The sequence below is a fragment of the Ahaetulla prasina genome, chromosome 10 (assembly GCF_028640845.1).
Source record: "Ahaetulla prasina isolate Xishuangbanna chromosome 10, ASM2864084v1, whole genome shotgun sequence".
Classification (NCBI taxonomy): Eukaryota; Metazoa; Chordata; class Lepidosauria; order Squamata; family Colubridae; genus Ahaetulla; species Ahaetulla prasina.
This window is the reverse complement of record NC_080548.1, coordinates 22,310,552-22,324,236: the sequence shown is the minus strand read 5'-3', so window position 1 is coordinate 22,324,236 and position 13,685 is coordinate 22,310,552. Positions and strand designations below refer to the sequence as shown.

Genomic DNA, 13,685 nt, shown 5'->3' with positions numbered 1-13,685 from the left:
GAATAACCAAAGACCTACATACAAACACCCGCGAAAACCTCAGAAAACGTGTGTGTGTGTGTGTGTATGTGTATGTGTGTGTATATATGCGTGTGTTTCTGTTGAAGCACCTGGTCTGTCCCAGTGTGGGAAGGAACATACTGCACATATACAGAGTGAGTGAGTTCTGCCTGAATTGAGAAGCCGGCAGCACTCTGTAACAGCTCCCTTTAAAGCAAACGATTATTACAAACTGCAGATTACAAATCCCCCCCATTCATTCCGTGCTACGGAAAGCAAAATCCATCTCTAAAAGCAAACCCTGCGGCAACATAGAACCTCTCTTTTTTTTTTCCGTTTTGCTTCGGAACATGTCACACCCACGCACACACCCCCCCCCCCAAAAAATCTTAACACAAATTCTTGATTTTAAGATCCGAAACGATCGACTAAAATTTGATCGAATCAGGTGACGATCCTAACGGTGATCTCACGTGCCTGGAAAAGCCATAAATTACATTTGTGTTCTCTCTCTCTCTGCATTTCAACTGACATGAGGAGAAGGATGGATTTCCTAGCCAGCCCTGGTGGGTTTCATGCGCCAGGACTTTAAAAAAAAAAGGTCGCCATTTGCTATTCCTCCTCCCGCAATGAAAATGCCTTTTAGCGGCATCTAAAGTAGATCCGCAGGGATCAGTAAATCCTTTCCTAATCCAGCCTCCGCTGCGGGGAGGGGGGAGACAACAAAGGGAGGGGGAAAAAATCGTTTTGAACGTGAAAGGAAAGAAGCGATGGAGACCAGGAGCCAAAAAAAAAAAAAAAAGCGGGCGGGGAAAATCACTGCAGCAAACTGCATTCCCCAGAAAGCCCGGGGCGCTCGCCCGCTCGCGCATGCGCGCCGAGCCTTAACGTAGTTCCCGTGCGACCCGCGGCATATGACGTCGGAAGACTTGCGCGGTTGGCGTTTCCTGTCCTGGAATTTTAGGCGCGTGGGGTAGGAGGTGCCCGGCGTGCTCTCGCTCCAAACATGCGGCCCGGTAAGGCGCGTGTGAGGAAACTTCTTCGCCGCGGCGGAGTTGGTTTCCCGGCGGTTGTGTGTGGCGACTAACGCGGCCCAGCTGGTGGGGGACGGAGGGAATTCGGGCACACGGGTGGCTCGTGACCGTTTCTGACGGGGATTTCTCTGCCTCTCTTGCCTGCAGGTTTTACCCCTCGCGGGGGACGTGGGGACCGTGGAGGACGCGGAGGCTTCCGAGGAGGACGAGGTCTGTTAGTCTTACGAGTTCCTTCTCTTTTTCTCTCTCTTTCCCCCGCATCTCGAGATGGGCTTGGAATGGCGGCCTGCAGTTCCGCCGGCACCTCGATCTCGGTTGAGGGAGTGAGAGTGGGTGTACGGTCAGACTTACGAGGTTTTGTTAATGGAAGTCTCCGGTGGGGGGGAAAAAAATCTAAAATTATGATTGTGCTTCTAGCGTGGACTATCTCGCAAAGCTAACGTCATTCTTGTAAGTCTGAAAGTACTCCTCATTTTACTCTTCGTGAAAACTAGGAGAAGGTTCTTTGCTAGGGTGCTTTCTCCATTCCTCCTCTTTCGGGCTCAAATTGCCTCTGTCAGACCGTTATCTAGGCTGCAGATCTCTCAAAGCCATTCCCTCATAACCATGAAAGTAGGGGAGACCAAAGGGTACTGGTAGATTGTATTTATCAAAAGTATATCTCCCCCCTCCAACTTACTAACATGACTCTGAGTGGCATACAATAGAGCAAACAATTAAAATGAATCAAAAATAACCATCAAAACAGTTAATAAAACAAAATAATAATTTGGTTCAACTCAGTAATGGGGGGGAGAACATAAATTTCAAATTAATGATCATTCTTCCAGTCAAAACCTCGCATCTCTGGAAAGAAGAAAAAAGGAGATGAGAGAGGGGTGGGGAGGAGAGAGATGAGAGAGAGAAAGAGAGAGAGAGAGGACAGCAAGAGAGGACAGAGGGAGATGAAAGAGAGAGAGGGGGGAGAGAAGAGAGAGGACACACAGAGAAGAGTTGTAGAAGAACCTGCCAAAATCTCACATTTAGTGCAACCACTTCATGGATTCCTCATTACCATTTTGGTGAGCTGAAGTGAAAATCATTGTTTACCTGAAAGTTATGTTTAGTTGCATTTTCTGTTAACAGTTTGGTCAGTATGCAACTGGCGGACATCCGATGTGTTAACTTTTCCCCCTGAGATTACACGTTGGGCCTTGCTAGTGTGGTAACCGAAGCACAACCACGAAAAGATGATGTGATGCCACATCAACAAATATAATTATGGTAGAAATGTTTGTTGCTTAGAGCAACCTTTGTCTGCTTCTATATATCTGAATCTAATGTTGCTTTCTAAACTCTAGTCAGCAGTAATGGAGCTATTTGTTGAAGAACTAATGGGTTATTTAATGATTGATTACTAGATATCTGTTGCAAATACGTAGTTGTAATAATAATTGTATACATATAATCTTTGCTTAACAATCGTAATTGGGACCAGCAACGCCATTGCTAAGCAATATGGTTATATGAAACATTGTGTAACTAAGACTTGAGATTTTACTGCCAGTTTCTCCACTGAAATCTACTTGTCAGAAGACAGCTGTGAAACATACAAGCGATGGTCATATGACAATAGGACACTGCAAAGGGTATAAGTGCAAGAACCAGCTTGTAAAGTTATGTTTTCAGCACCATTGTAACTTCAAATAGTTCTAAACAGGGCATTCATTAAGTGGGGATTACCTGTACACTTTTTCTTTTACCTATTCTGTTGCTTGTCAAAATGAGTATAGGTTTATGGTTCTTACTTAAATTTGTTTTAAAGATATTAATAGAAAAGAGTATCTGTAGCTTGGGGTTGAACTGTCCTTGGTGCTCTCTGAGCTTATTTGCTTCCATATTAGTTTGCTTCTGATGTTATCTGGTTGGCCAATGAAACATCTGCAAGAAAACAGCAAAACTTAAAAGATATTTCTCTGAAAATGTGGGGTGTTGTTTTTTTTTAAATCTGTGGTCCTGTAGCCCAGGTTCAAATCTGTTATTTGTCAGTGGAACAAATAAAAGTCCAAACCTAGTATAACCTATTGGGTTATACTAGGTTTGAATCTTTTCTATCACCATGGGTTTGTTTTCAAGAGAAGTGATAAGATGTTGCCGAACATGTAATCTTGATTTTTTTAGGAGAGAAGCTAGGCTTGGAAGTACAATGTTAAAAAGGTTGTCTCCTTTTCACAGAACTTGTGTTTTGAAGGGAACACATTGGGCATAAGCGTTAAGCTAATATTAGTCGCAAACTTTTGGCTGTACAGGTTTTATCTTGAGGTTGATTTTTGGGATGTCGTTTAATACTGACCAGGTGCTGTCTATGCCATCTGTTTCTCCCCATTGTTCATAGGAGGTGGATTTAAATCTCCTGGAGGTTTCCGAGGAGGAGGAGGTGGTGGAGGTTTCCGAGGTGGAAGAGGAGGTGGTGGCGGCGGCTTCCGAGGTGGACGAGGAGGTGGAGGACGAGGAGGAAGGGGTGGCTTCAAAGGAGGCAAAAGGGTGACTATAGAGCCCCACAGGCATGAAGGTAAGACTTGCCCAGTATGTCATATATTGGCTCAAATGTAAGGATATAATTTTATTTTTTAGCTTTCTCTGCTAAAAAGTTGATGGAGGAATAATGCCATTGATCTAGACCAGGGGTCTCCAACCTTGGTCCCTTTAAGGCTTGTGGACTTCAACTCCCAGAGTCCCTCAGCCAGCAAAGCTGAGTCCACAAGCCTTAAAGGGACCAAGGTTGGAGACCCCTGGTCTAGAAAAGGCACAGGCAGCCTGGAGGTCCACACACAATGCAATCCCAGAAACTCTTTTTTTGCAGCCCTGATAGCTGTTGAAAATTCTTGGTACAATTTCTTATTGATTTGAAGTGAGGAGAGACTAAAACTCCCCTGTAAATTTCCCACAATGTTGGCTTTATATCCTCGATGCCTCTTGATTATAGAGTATAGCGATGTGGCTTCATGGGGCTGCCTTTGCACAATTATGCATACTGAAAAACATGCATAATTTACATTTCCTTTTCTTTGATTGCATTTATTGTGATCAAATGGTTTACTTTTTCATTTTAATACTTGGTTCTGTTAATAATTTTGATATCAGGGAAAGAAGATTGGTGCTAACAGATGTTAGCCAAGATCACATTACATTATTACTTGAGCTCTACATGAGTTACCAGTAGGTTTCTATGGGCAATTTAAAGTTTGGTTTTGTCCTAAAACACTCTGTGGCTTGGAATCTATCTATCTCTTCCATTTGAATTGGCCTTTCCATTATGATTTTCCTGGAAGATGGCTAGTGTTAAACAGAAGGTACTATTGCTCAGTGGTGCCTCCAGCCTTCCAAAATAGTTGATTAAAATCTCTTTTAGTCAGATTGCCATTATAGCTTATGTATACGCTATAATTTCCCTTAGAATTCCTCCACATTCTTTCTTATGGAGTTAGAAAGGAGTTTCTAAAGGAGTTACATATGATGGAACTCTGCTGAAAAACATGTATAATTTATATTTCCTTTTCTTTGATTGCATTTATTGTGATCAAATAGTTTGCTATTTCATTTTAATATTTGATTCTGTTAATAATTTTGATTCTTTTTATTGTATTTATTGCAAACTTGATTAGTAATTGGTTATTTTTAATTTGATTGGCACTTACTGTGGACATTTTAACCATTTATGGATGTTTTCTATTGACTATTTTGTAAACCACCGCAGGTCTGTATTGATTTGGCAGTATACAAGTAGGAAAAAAACCTAAATAAATCGTAAACTAGACTTAATAGTGTTTTTAAAAGAAAGAGAAATTTCCTTCCTCAAATCTAAGAATTATTTCCTTCAAAAATTCTGGCATCACCATTTTGCATCATGACCTTTCCTGTAAAACTCTTGACTACTGTCTCAAATAACATTAGATGTGCCCTTAACTGTCAAAATGTTGCCTGTGTTTGAGTAATTTTCTCTTTCTTACCACAGTTGTTAAGTGAATCATTGCAGTTGATAAGTTAGTAACTTGATTGTTAAATGAATCTGGCTTCCCCATTGGCTTTGCTTGTCTGGAGGTCACAAAAGGGGATCGTGTGACCCTGGGACAATGGGTCAGTTGCCAAGCATCTGAATTTTGATCACATGAACATGTGGATACTGCAAAGGTCGTAACTTTGAAAAACGGTCATAACTCACATTTTTCAGTGCCATTGTAACTTTGAACTAAACGCACTGTTGTAAGTCGAGGACTACCTGTATGTATGGGTAAAATCTGTCAATCAGAAAAGGCACTACTATACCAGATTCAGATTCTGGATATATATTTTTTGGCCGCCATAGACTTTGACATGGCTCTTCTCCAATAATAGCTTGTTAGCTGGGACCAAAATGATGGCCGGAATAGAGGCTTTAGCTAGCTGAGGCTTAACAAGGCTCTGTTCATTGTAGAATATTGGTTTTTTTAAAAAATTTGCATTTATATCCTGCCCTTCTCCGAAGACTCAGGGCGGCTTACACTATGTTAGCAATAGTCTTCATCCTATTTGTATATTTATATACAAAGTCAACTTATTGCCCCCAACAATCTGGGTCCTCATTTTACCTACCTTATAAAGGATGGAAGGCTGAGTCAACCTTGGGCCTGGTGGGATTAGAACCTGCAGTAATTGCAGGCAGCTGTGTTAATAACAGACTGTCTTAGCAGTCTGAGCCACCAGAGGTTTATGGAAAGCTTTTTTGTTTTGAACTCAAAGGCCATTTTCTCACAGTAGCTTGCTAAGAATATGCTGATGGGGAGCAAGGCTGTCTCCACTATACCTCTGACCCATTTTTTAAAGAACAGTACTTTGTTTCCAAGGAGGGAAAAGTCTTAAGTCACGTTCTTTCCCTAATAAATGCTTAGAATCTTCACAAGTCCATGATCTTGTAGAGCAGGGGTCTCCAACCTTGGCAACTTTAAAACTTGTGGACTTCAATTCCCAGAGTTCCTCAGGCAGCAAAACTGGCTGAGGAATTCTGGGAGTTGAAGTCCACAAGTCTTAAAGTTGCCAAGGTTGGAGACCCCTGTTGCAGAGTACTAGAAAGCTTGGATTTTTATTGTACAGGTAAATCCTTGATTTACGACCACAATTGAGCCCAAAACTTCTGCTTCTAGGTGAGCCATTTGTTAAGTGAATTTTGTCCCGTTTAGCAAACTTTCTTGCCGCAGTTGTTAAGTGAATCGCTGCAGTTGTTTAAATTATTAACCCAGTTAAGTGAACTTGGCTTCCCTGTTGACTTTACTTGTCAGAAAGTCATGAAAGGTGACACATGATCCTGGGACACTGTGACCATCATAAATATGAGTCCGTTGCCAAGCGTCTTTTTGATCACATGACCATGGGGATGCTTGTAACAATCATAAGTGGAAAACCGTCAATGTGTCACTTTTTTTCAGTGCTAGTGTAATTTGAACAGTCATTAAATGAACTGTTGTAAGCCAAGGATTACCTATATTTAACATATGTGTTAAATGTGTTTTTCAAATGCTAAGGCCTACCGTATTTTTCAGAGTATAAGACGCACCCTTTCCCCCAAAAAAAGAGGGTGAAAATTTGGATGTGTCTTATACTTCTAATGTAGCCCCACCCAGCTTCTCAAAGGGAGATTTCAGAGGCTGAAAGAAGCTTCAGAAAAGAAGTTCCCAAACAGAGCTTCAAAAAAGAAGCCCCCAAATAGAGCTTCAGAGGCTTTTTTTCTGAAGTTCTGTTTCGGAGGCTTTCAGAGGCAGAAAAAAGTTTTTTCTGAAATGGAGTTTCAGAGGCAGGGGGAAAAAAGCCAAAAAAAGCAAGGCACAGAGCTCACAACCAAGGAACCTGTTGCTAAAATTCATCTCTGGGAACAGCTGATTGGGGGTATTCAGGGAGGCCAATCCACCTGCCAATCAGCTTTTTTCTTATTTTCCTCCCCAAAAACTAAGGTGCGTCTTATACTCCAAAAAAATACGGTAATTCTAGCATCTCATTGTGCATTGATTGCTTGAAACTGCTCCAACTAGATTGGGCTATTTGAAAAGAAATCACTGTCTCTAATATTGTCTTCGTAGTGGTGTTTTAATTAAAAAAAAGGGGGGGTTGCTTTAAATTTTAAAGACCGGTAGTAATATCATAGGAAGCCATTGTTAACCCAAGCAAGTGCAGAACTTGGGACGTTCATTTTCATAACTTAAAAGAAATATAACACTTTCTTTCCCCATTGGAAAATAATAAATCTGACAGGATTTTGAAAAGAAGCTGCTAAATCTGGAAATATTCTGGTTGTCCCTGTTGTAAATAAGCCCTTTAAGTTATTTGCTCTGTCCCTGTCAGTGTTAAGCATGAGAGGCAGGGTGGTATCCAGTTTAATTTCCATGCCAAATTTTGAGGGGAGAGGGAGAAAGCTCCCCCATTTCGCCTCTGCCAGCCGGCTCGTTTGCCTGTATAAAATTCCATGCATGTGTCTCTGTGTGATCCCTTGTTACCAATGGCTACTGCATGGGTGTTTAAATTCCGAGCTATAATAAGCTTCATGCGTTACTCGGAATACAAATAAACACAGGCTGCATAGTATGTCTGTTACAAATTCTTGGAAAGAGAGTTCACGAGCTGTTGACATAGACGTGTTTTAAAGAGATGGTTGTTTTTCCTATTAATGTTATTTGAAATTTCCATTTGGCTTCTTGACAAACTTAGAAAGTAGCAGCAACAGGACCAAATAGGCCCATGGTCCCCTTGCTGTTGTCTGAGATGATGACTGTAGTCTTGTGCTTGCTTTTCTGAGAATAAACCTAGTTGAACCTAGTTAAGGTTTGTTTTTGAATAACCGGCCATGGGATCTAAGTTATGGATCCACGATTAGGGCTTTATTTGTATACCGTTGGTCCTTTTTTAATAAGGAAGAATTGCCTGGGAATAACTGAAGGACGGGAAAATAGCAGCTATATTTCCTCCTTCTGTCTCATATTCTACAAACTCTGCTCTTAGAATGTTGATTAGAAGCCAAGGCATTCAAATCTTTAAATCTCTATCACTACTATATTAATTAATCTTTTGTATACTTAGGCATCTTCATCTGCAGAGGAAAAGAAGATGCATTAGTCACACTAAATCTGGTACCTGGAGAATCTGTATATGGAGAGAAGAGAATATCTGTAGAGGTGAGTATCAGGGAGTGCTTTGGAAAATTACAAGACATTGGGACACCTGCAAAGAGGAAACGTAGAATGAGAGTGTTGGAAGGGTCCTTGGAGGTCTTCTACTCCACCAGTCCTCAACTGGAGAATCAGGCACGCAGCTCAATTCTTATGAGTGGTGGACCGACACGCATACTCAGCTTGACTGCAAGTGGAACTGTGCATGTGTGCCCGCTGGCCTACCGTGTCAAGTCGCACGTGTGCACGCCAGTCCGCAGCCCACTTGCAAATAGGCCACGGCCTGCTAGTTCTCCTGTTCTAGTCCAACCTCCTGCTCATGTAGGAGACCCTAAACCTTTCCAAACAAGTGGCTGTCCAGTCGCCTCCTCTTAAAAGCCTCCAGAGATGGAGCGCACTACTTCTGAAGGCTCCATTGGTAGTTTTCACTGTTAACAAATTTTCTCCTTAGATATAGGTTGCTTCTCTCCTTGTTGAGTTTCCGTCCATTTCTTTCCTTGCTTCTGGTGCTTTAGAGCAGGGTTCTCCAACCTTGGCAACTTTAAGCCTGGAGGACTTCAAGCTTTGCTGGCTGGGGAATTCTGGGAGTTGAAGTCCTCCAGGCTTAAAGTTGCTAAGGTTGGAGACCACTGCTTTAGAGAATAGGTTGACCCCCTTTTCTTTGTGGCAGCCCCTCAAATATTGAAACGCTGCTATCATGTCTCCCCTAGTCTTTCTTTTCGCTAGATTAACCCAAGGATTGTAAGTGCTGTTGGGAATACAGATAGTCCTTGGCTTACAACCATTTGTTTAGAGACAGTTATAAGTTACGGTGGCACTGAAAAAAGTGATTTACAACCAATCTTCCTAGGACGGTTGCAGCATCCCAGGGGTCATGTGATCACCATTTGTAACCTTCCCAGCCAGCTTCCAACAAACAAAATCAATGACGGAAGCTGGATTTGTTTAGCACAGTGGTAGTCAACCTGGTCCCTACCGCCCACTAGTGGGCGTTCCAGCTTTCATGGTGGGCGGTAGGGGTTTTGTCCGATACTGAAGCACTTTCCTTTTTTTAAAATTTAATTGACTTTTTAAAAAATGTTCATAGCATTATTTAAAAACATTTTCATTAGAATTCCCCGTGACAATTTAAATTTCTGAACATATACTATTTGTATTGCCCGCGCATAAGTTTATTTCACGCTACGTAAGTGAAACTAAATGGCGCTATAGTGCGACCGCAAACAAAAGAGCCTCATCCCAGAATAGCTCGCACATCTCCCCCCACACCACCCAGCTGTAACAGACAAGCAGAGCTATAACCAGTGCCCCCCCCAACCCAATCCATGATGCACAAGAAGCATGCGCAGACGATACACGGCGCATTACTGTGGAACTGGTGGGTGGTTAGAAAATTTTACTACTAACAGAGATACAAAAGTGGGCGGTAGGTATAAAAAGGTTGACTACCCCTGGTTTAGCAGCTGCACAGCTCACTCAACAACTAATGATTTTGGTTAACTGACAAAAAAGGACGTAAAATCACGCAGAATTCCTTTAGTCACCTTGCCTAGTAATGGAAATTCTGGTCTCGGTTGTGACCGTAAGTTGAGAACTACCAATGGTCAAGTTAGAAGCATGTCCCAAAGGATTCTTTCTCAATCCAGGATGCTTTGCTTTTCAACTCCAGGAGGGTGAAAAAAAAGTGGAATATCGTGCCTGGAACCCCTTTCGTTCTAAGTTGGCTGCTGCCATCCTCGGAGGCATTGATCAGATTCATATCAAACCAGGAGCAAAAGTTTTATACTTGGGAGCAGCATCAGGAACAACGGTGTCTCATGTTTCTGACATAGTGGGACCGGTAAGAAAACTGCTCAGACGCCAAAATAGCGACAATAACTTGAGTTAAATGTGCCTTATCCTTGCTGTAGGCTGCTGCTGCATCTGCAGTTGTATCGCAGTTAATTCCTACTGAATCGTTAAGCAAAGCAATTTTCCTAAGCCTTAATGCAGGGGTGTCCAAACTTGGCCCTTTGGAGAGTGGTGGACTTCAACTCCCAGAATTCCCCAGCCAGCATGAGCTATAAATTTAAGCAAGTTGCTAGTTGGAGAATTCTGGGAGTTGAAGTCCACCACTCTTCAAGGGGCCAAGTTTGGACATCCCTGCCTTAATGCATTTCCATGGATTTTGACTGGCCTCAGTCAAAAAAATTGCATTGGACCTCATTTTTAGATTTTTGGGATGAGTGGAGACAGTCTCTTCCTCAATTGCATATCAGAAGAGAGATGTGGGATGAGGAGAAATGGTTCCCAGTTGGGGATCCACCATGGAGGGCCAGGTTGGTGTAGTGCTTAAGGTACTGATCTGGAAACCATAAAAGCCAGCTGAGTGACTTTGGGCCAGTCCCTCCTCTCTCGGTCCAATTCACCTCACAGGGTTGTTGTGGGGAATAATAGAACGGAAGTATTAGGTATGTTTGCTGCCTTTAGTTACTTATAAAGTAATGCTATAAAGGGGGGATAAAAATCTACCGTAATACTGAATCAAATAAATATAATTGTGAGGATGAGCTATTACAATAATACCTAGCTAAAGAAAAAGATCAAGGGAAGCAACACAGAGAAGACTTACTTGCGTAGGATTGATCATTACTCTTCCAAATAATTAACTTTTAAATAGTTTCATTTAAGAGCACTCCCAAAGATATGAATACTTTGTCTGTTAGCCTCCATATACGTATATATGTAGCCGAGCAAGGCACCGATTCTCCTTCCTTCCTGTTTCTGGTTAAACAGGAAGGGCTTGTGTATGCTGTGGAGTTCTCCCATCGCTCAGGACGTGACCTCATCAATGTAGCAAAAAAACGGACCAACATCATTCCTGTCATTGAGGATGCACGACACCCACACAAATATCGCATGTTGATTGGTAAGAGATGTAAAGTTATGATTCCTGCCCAAAGAGACCCATGTGTTCTAATTTAAGAGTTTCTTGGAGGGGAGTCCCTGTATTCCTTTTCCTTCTATTCCGGGTTTTGGGGTGGAGCAACCATGGAAACACTATGACCTGTGGATTTCAAGTCCCAGAATTCCCGAGACATCATTCTGGGAGTTGAAGTTCCACAGGTCATAAAATTGCCTTAGTTGCCCACCTGTGCTCTATCCTACGCCTTGAACAAAAAGGAATAGCAGAATTTTAAGAATAAAAGAAAGCGGTAGGAATCTTCAAAACCTGTTTACATTGCGGATATGTAAAATTCATTGTTGGCATCCATTTAGCTTAACTGCCTACACTTTTCAAGGTTGACCTACAACTTCCCCAATCTGGGTGGGTGTTGTAATAAGGTTAGTTCTTCTAACCCTTGGTACCATGCTGCTTTGGGAATTCTGACAGTTGAATTTCACCCATTGTAAAGTTGCCATGGTTGAGACTTAACTAAGATTAATAAGGTATATGATTACATATTAATTGTAACATAAGTTATAAATTAAAGGCTTTGCCTATAGATCAGGGGTCTCCAACCTTGGCAACTTTAAGCCTGGTGGATTTCAACTCCCAGAATTCCCTAGCCAGCTTTGCTGGCTGGGGGATTCTGGGAGTTAAAGTCCACCAGGCTTAAAGTTGCCAAGGTTGGAGACCCCTGCTGTAGATGTTCTGATGTACCTGTTCTCTTTCCAGGCATGGTGGATGTCATTTTCGCAGATGTGGCTCAGCCTGATCAGTCACGTATCGTTGCCTTAAATGCACACAACTTTTTGAAGAACGGTGGTCATTTTGTTATCTCCATCAAAGTAAGGCTTTAATCTTGATTTAAGTTTTACTTTCTGGCTGTAGAATCTTGGGCCAATAGGGGAACATCTTCACGGTATGATCGTTGTTAGCGATCCCTGCTTTGTATTCCTGTATTTGATGGGAGTGATAAGGTGTTCCCTAATCTAGTTGGAGCTGAGGATTTGGTGTGCTTATTCATTCCCCTGTCTTCCAGGCCAACTGTATTGATTCAACAGCGGCCCCTGAAGCAGTTTTTGCGTCGGAAGTAAAGAAAATGCAGCAGGAAAACATGAAACCCCAGGAACAACTGACTTTGGAGCCATACGAGCGAGATCATGCTGTGGTGGTTGGCATATACAGGTATGGGGAAACCAGAGGCTACTGGTGGAATTCCAAGTGCTTCCCGGGATTTGGGAAGGTAGTATTTAGTTGCCAGTAAAATATGATCTGTTCGTCCATCTTATCCACCCTCCAACAACAGCAGCTATAATGCCCTCGCTTACCCAGAATCATTCAAAATATCGTCCCAAGAGCGCTTTTTCAAAAGGCAACTGGACTTTCTGCTTTTTCTGTGAAGACATTTTGCTTTTCATCCAAAAGAGCTGAAGAAGCTTTTTGAATGAGAAGCCAAACCAACCTTCAAAGAAAAACCAGAAAGTCCAGTTGCCTCTTGAAAAAAGCGCCTTTGGGACAACCATGACCTGGATGGCTGAGAATCTCCATAGACGTTCAAAATATCCATTATCTCATTTAACCTTCAGACCTGTAATCCTTATGTCAACCTGGTTCCGAATAATAGCATTTCTTGTCCATCTAATCTAGTATTGTGTGGATTGAAGAGAAATATCTCTCTCCCAGTGCCTTTTTTTGTTAATGCTTCTCCCTTTCATTGGATGATATCAGGAAAGGTATATAGGCATATAGCGCATGCGGTTATTCTTTACAATATGACATGGGATGAATCAAAGACGTACTGGCCTAAGGCCATTTATTCATTCAAACTTGAGATAAGCTTGGGCATATATTTTTTCTGGCTCCCTGTTGGACTATCTCCTGCCTCCTGGAAAACCAGCCTCTACTATTGCTGTCATATCTGGGTCCTCCTTTGCAGCTATAGCAAAGTCTGATGTTGGGATAATTGTTCAAAGATTACCTCTGAATCTGTATAAAACTTTGGAATTCAAATAGACTTTATGAATGAAGACTATTAATAAAGTTCTGTAGGCAAAGGCTGAAAATATTGTACATTGGCTAGTTTTGCCACATACAAAGGGTTGAGGTGTCGCTGTTTATTTCCAATTCAGGTAACAGATGCTCTCCTTTCTATTTTGCTGATAAACGTTAAAAAAATTAATCTAATCTTCCTTCTCTTACAGGCCACCACCTAAACCGAAGAAGCAAAACACATAAATAATTGATGCCTGTTGCTATAGGGGCAAAAGGACTTTTCTTACTTCTTTTTATGTCAGGATTCTTGCTACTGCCTGGGACTCAACAGTCTTAAGATGCTGTACTGCATCTATGTTCCGTGGCATTCTGAAATGTGTACATTTTATATTAAAATAAGTAATATAGAGACCTGCTAGATTGTTTGTAGTTTTGAGGGTGAGGCAAGACTTGCAAAAAATTAACAAATCAGACTGATTCAAGGAACTCTGGTCCAACTCTTTCATTCATTAACCGTGCTTACATCCTGCCCAGTATCTGCATCCGCCATTTTAAAATACT

General features: G+C 41.8%; 1 protein-coding gene across 1 annotated transcript; it reads left to right on the top strand.

Moving 5' to 3' along the window:
- Positions 1-927: 927 nt before the first annotated feature.
- Positions 928-13,535, top strand: FBL (fibrillarin). Its single transcript, XM_058195869.1, has 9 exons — positions 928-1,016; positions 1,182-1,244; positions 3,409-3,585; positions 8,118-8,212; positions 9,876-10,046; positions 10,982-11,114; positions 11,865-11,977; positions 12,172-12,317; positions 13,334-13,535. Exons 1-9 carry the CDS (start codon positions 1,007-1,009, stop codon positions 13,365-13,367), a joined length of 942 nt encoding a protein of 313 aa, XP_058051852.1. The 5' UTR covers positions 928-1,006; the 3' UTR covers positions 13,368-13,535.
- Positions 13,536-13,685: the final 150 nt, after the last annotated feature.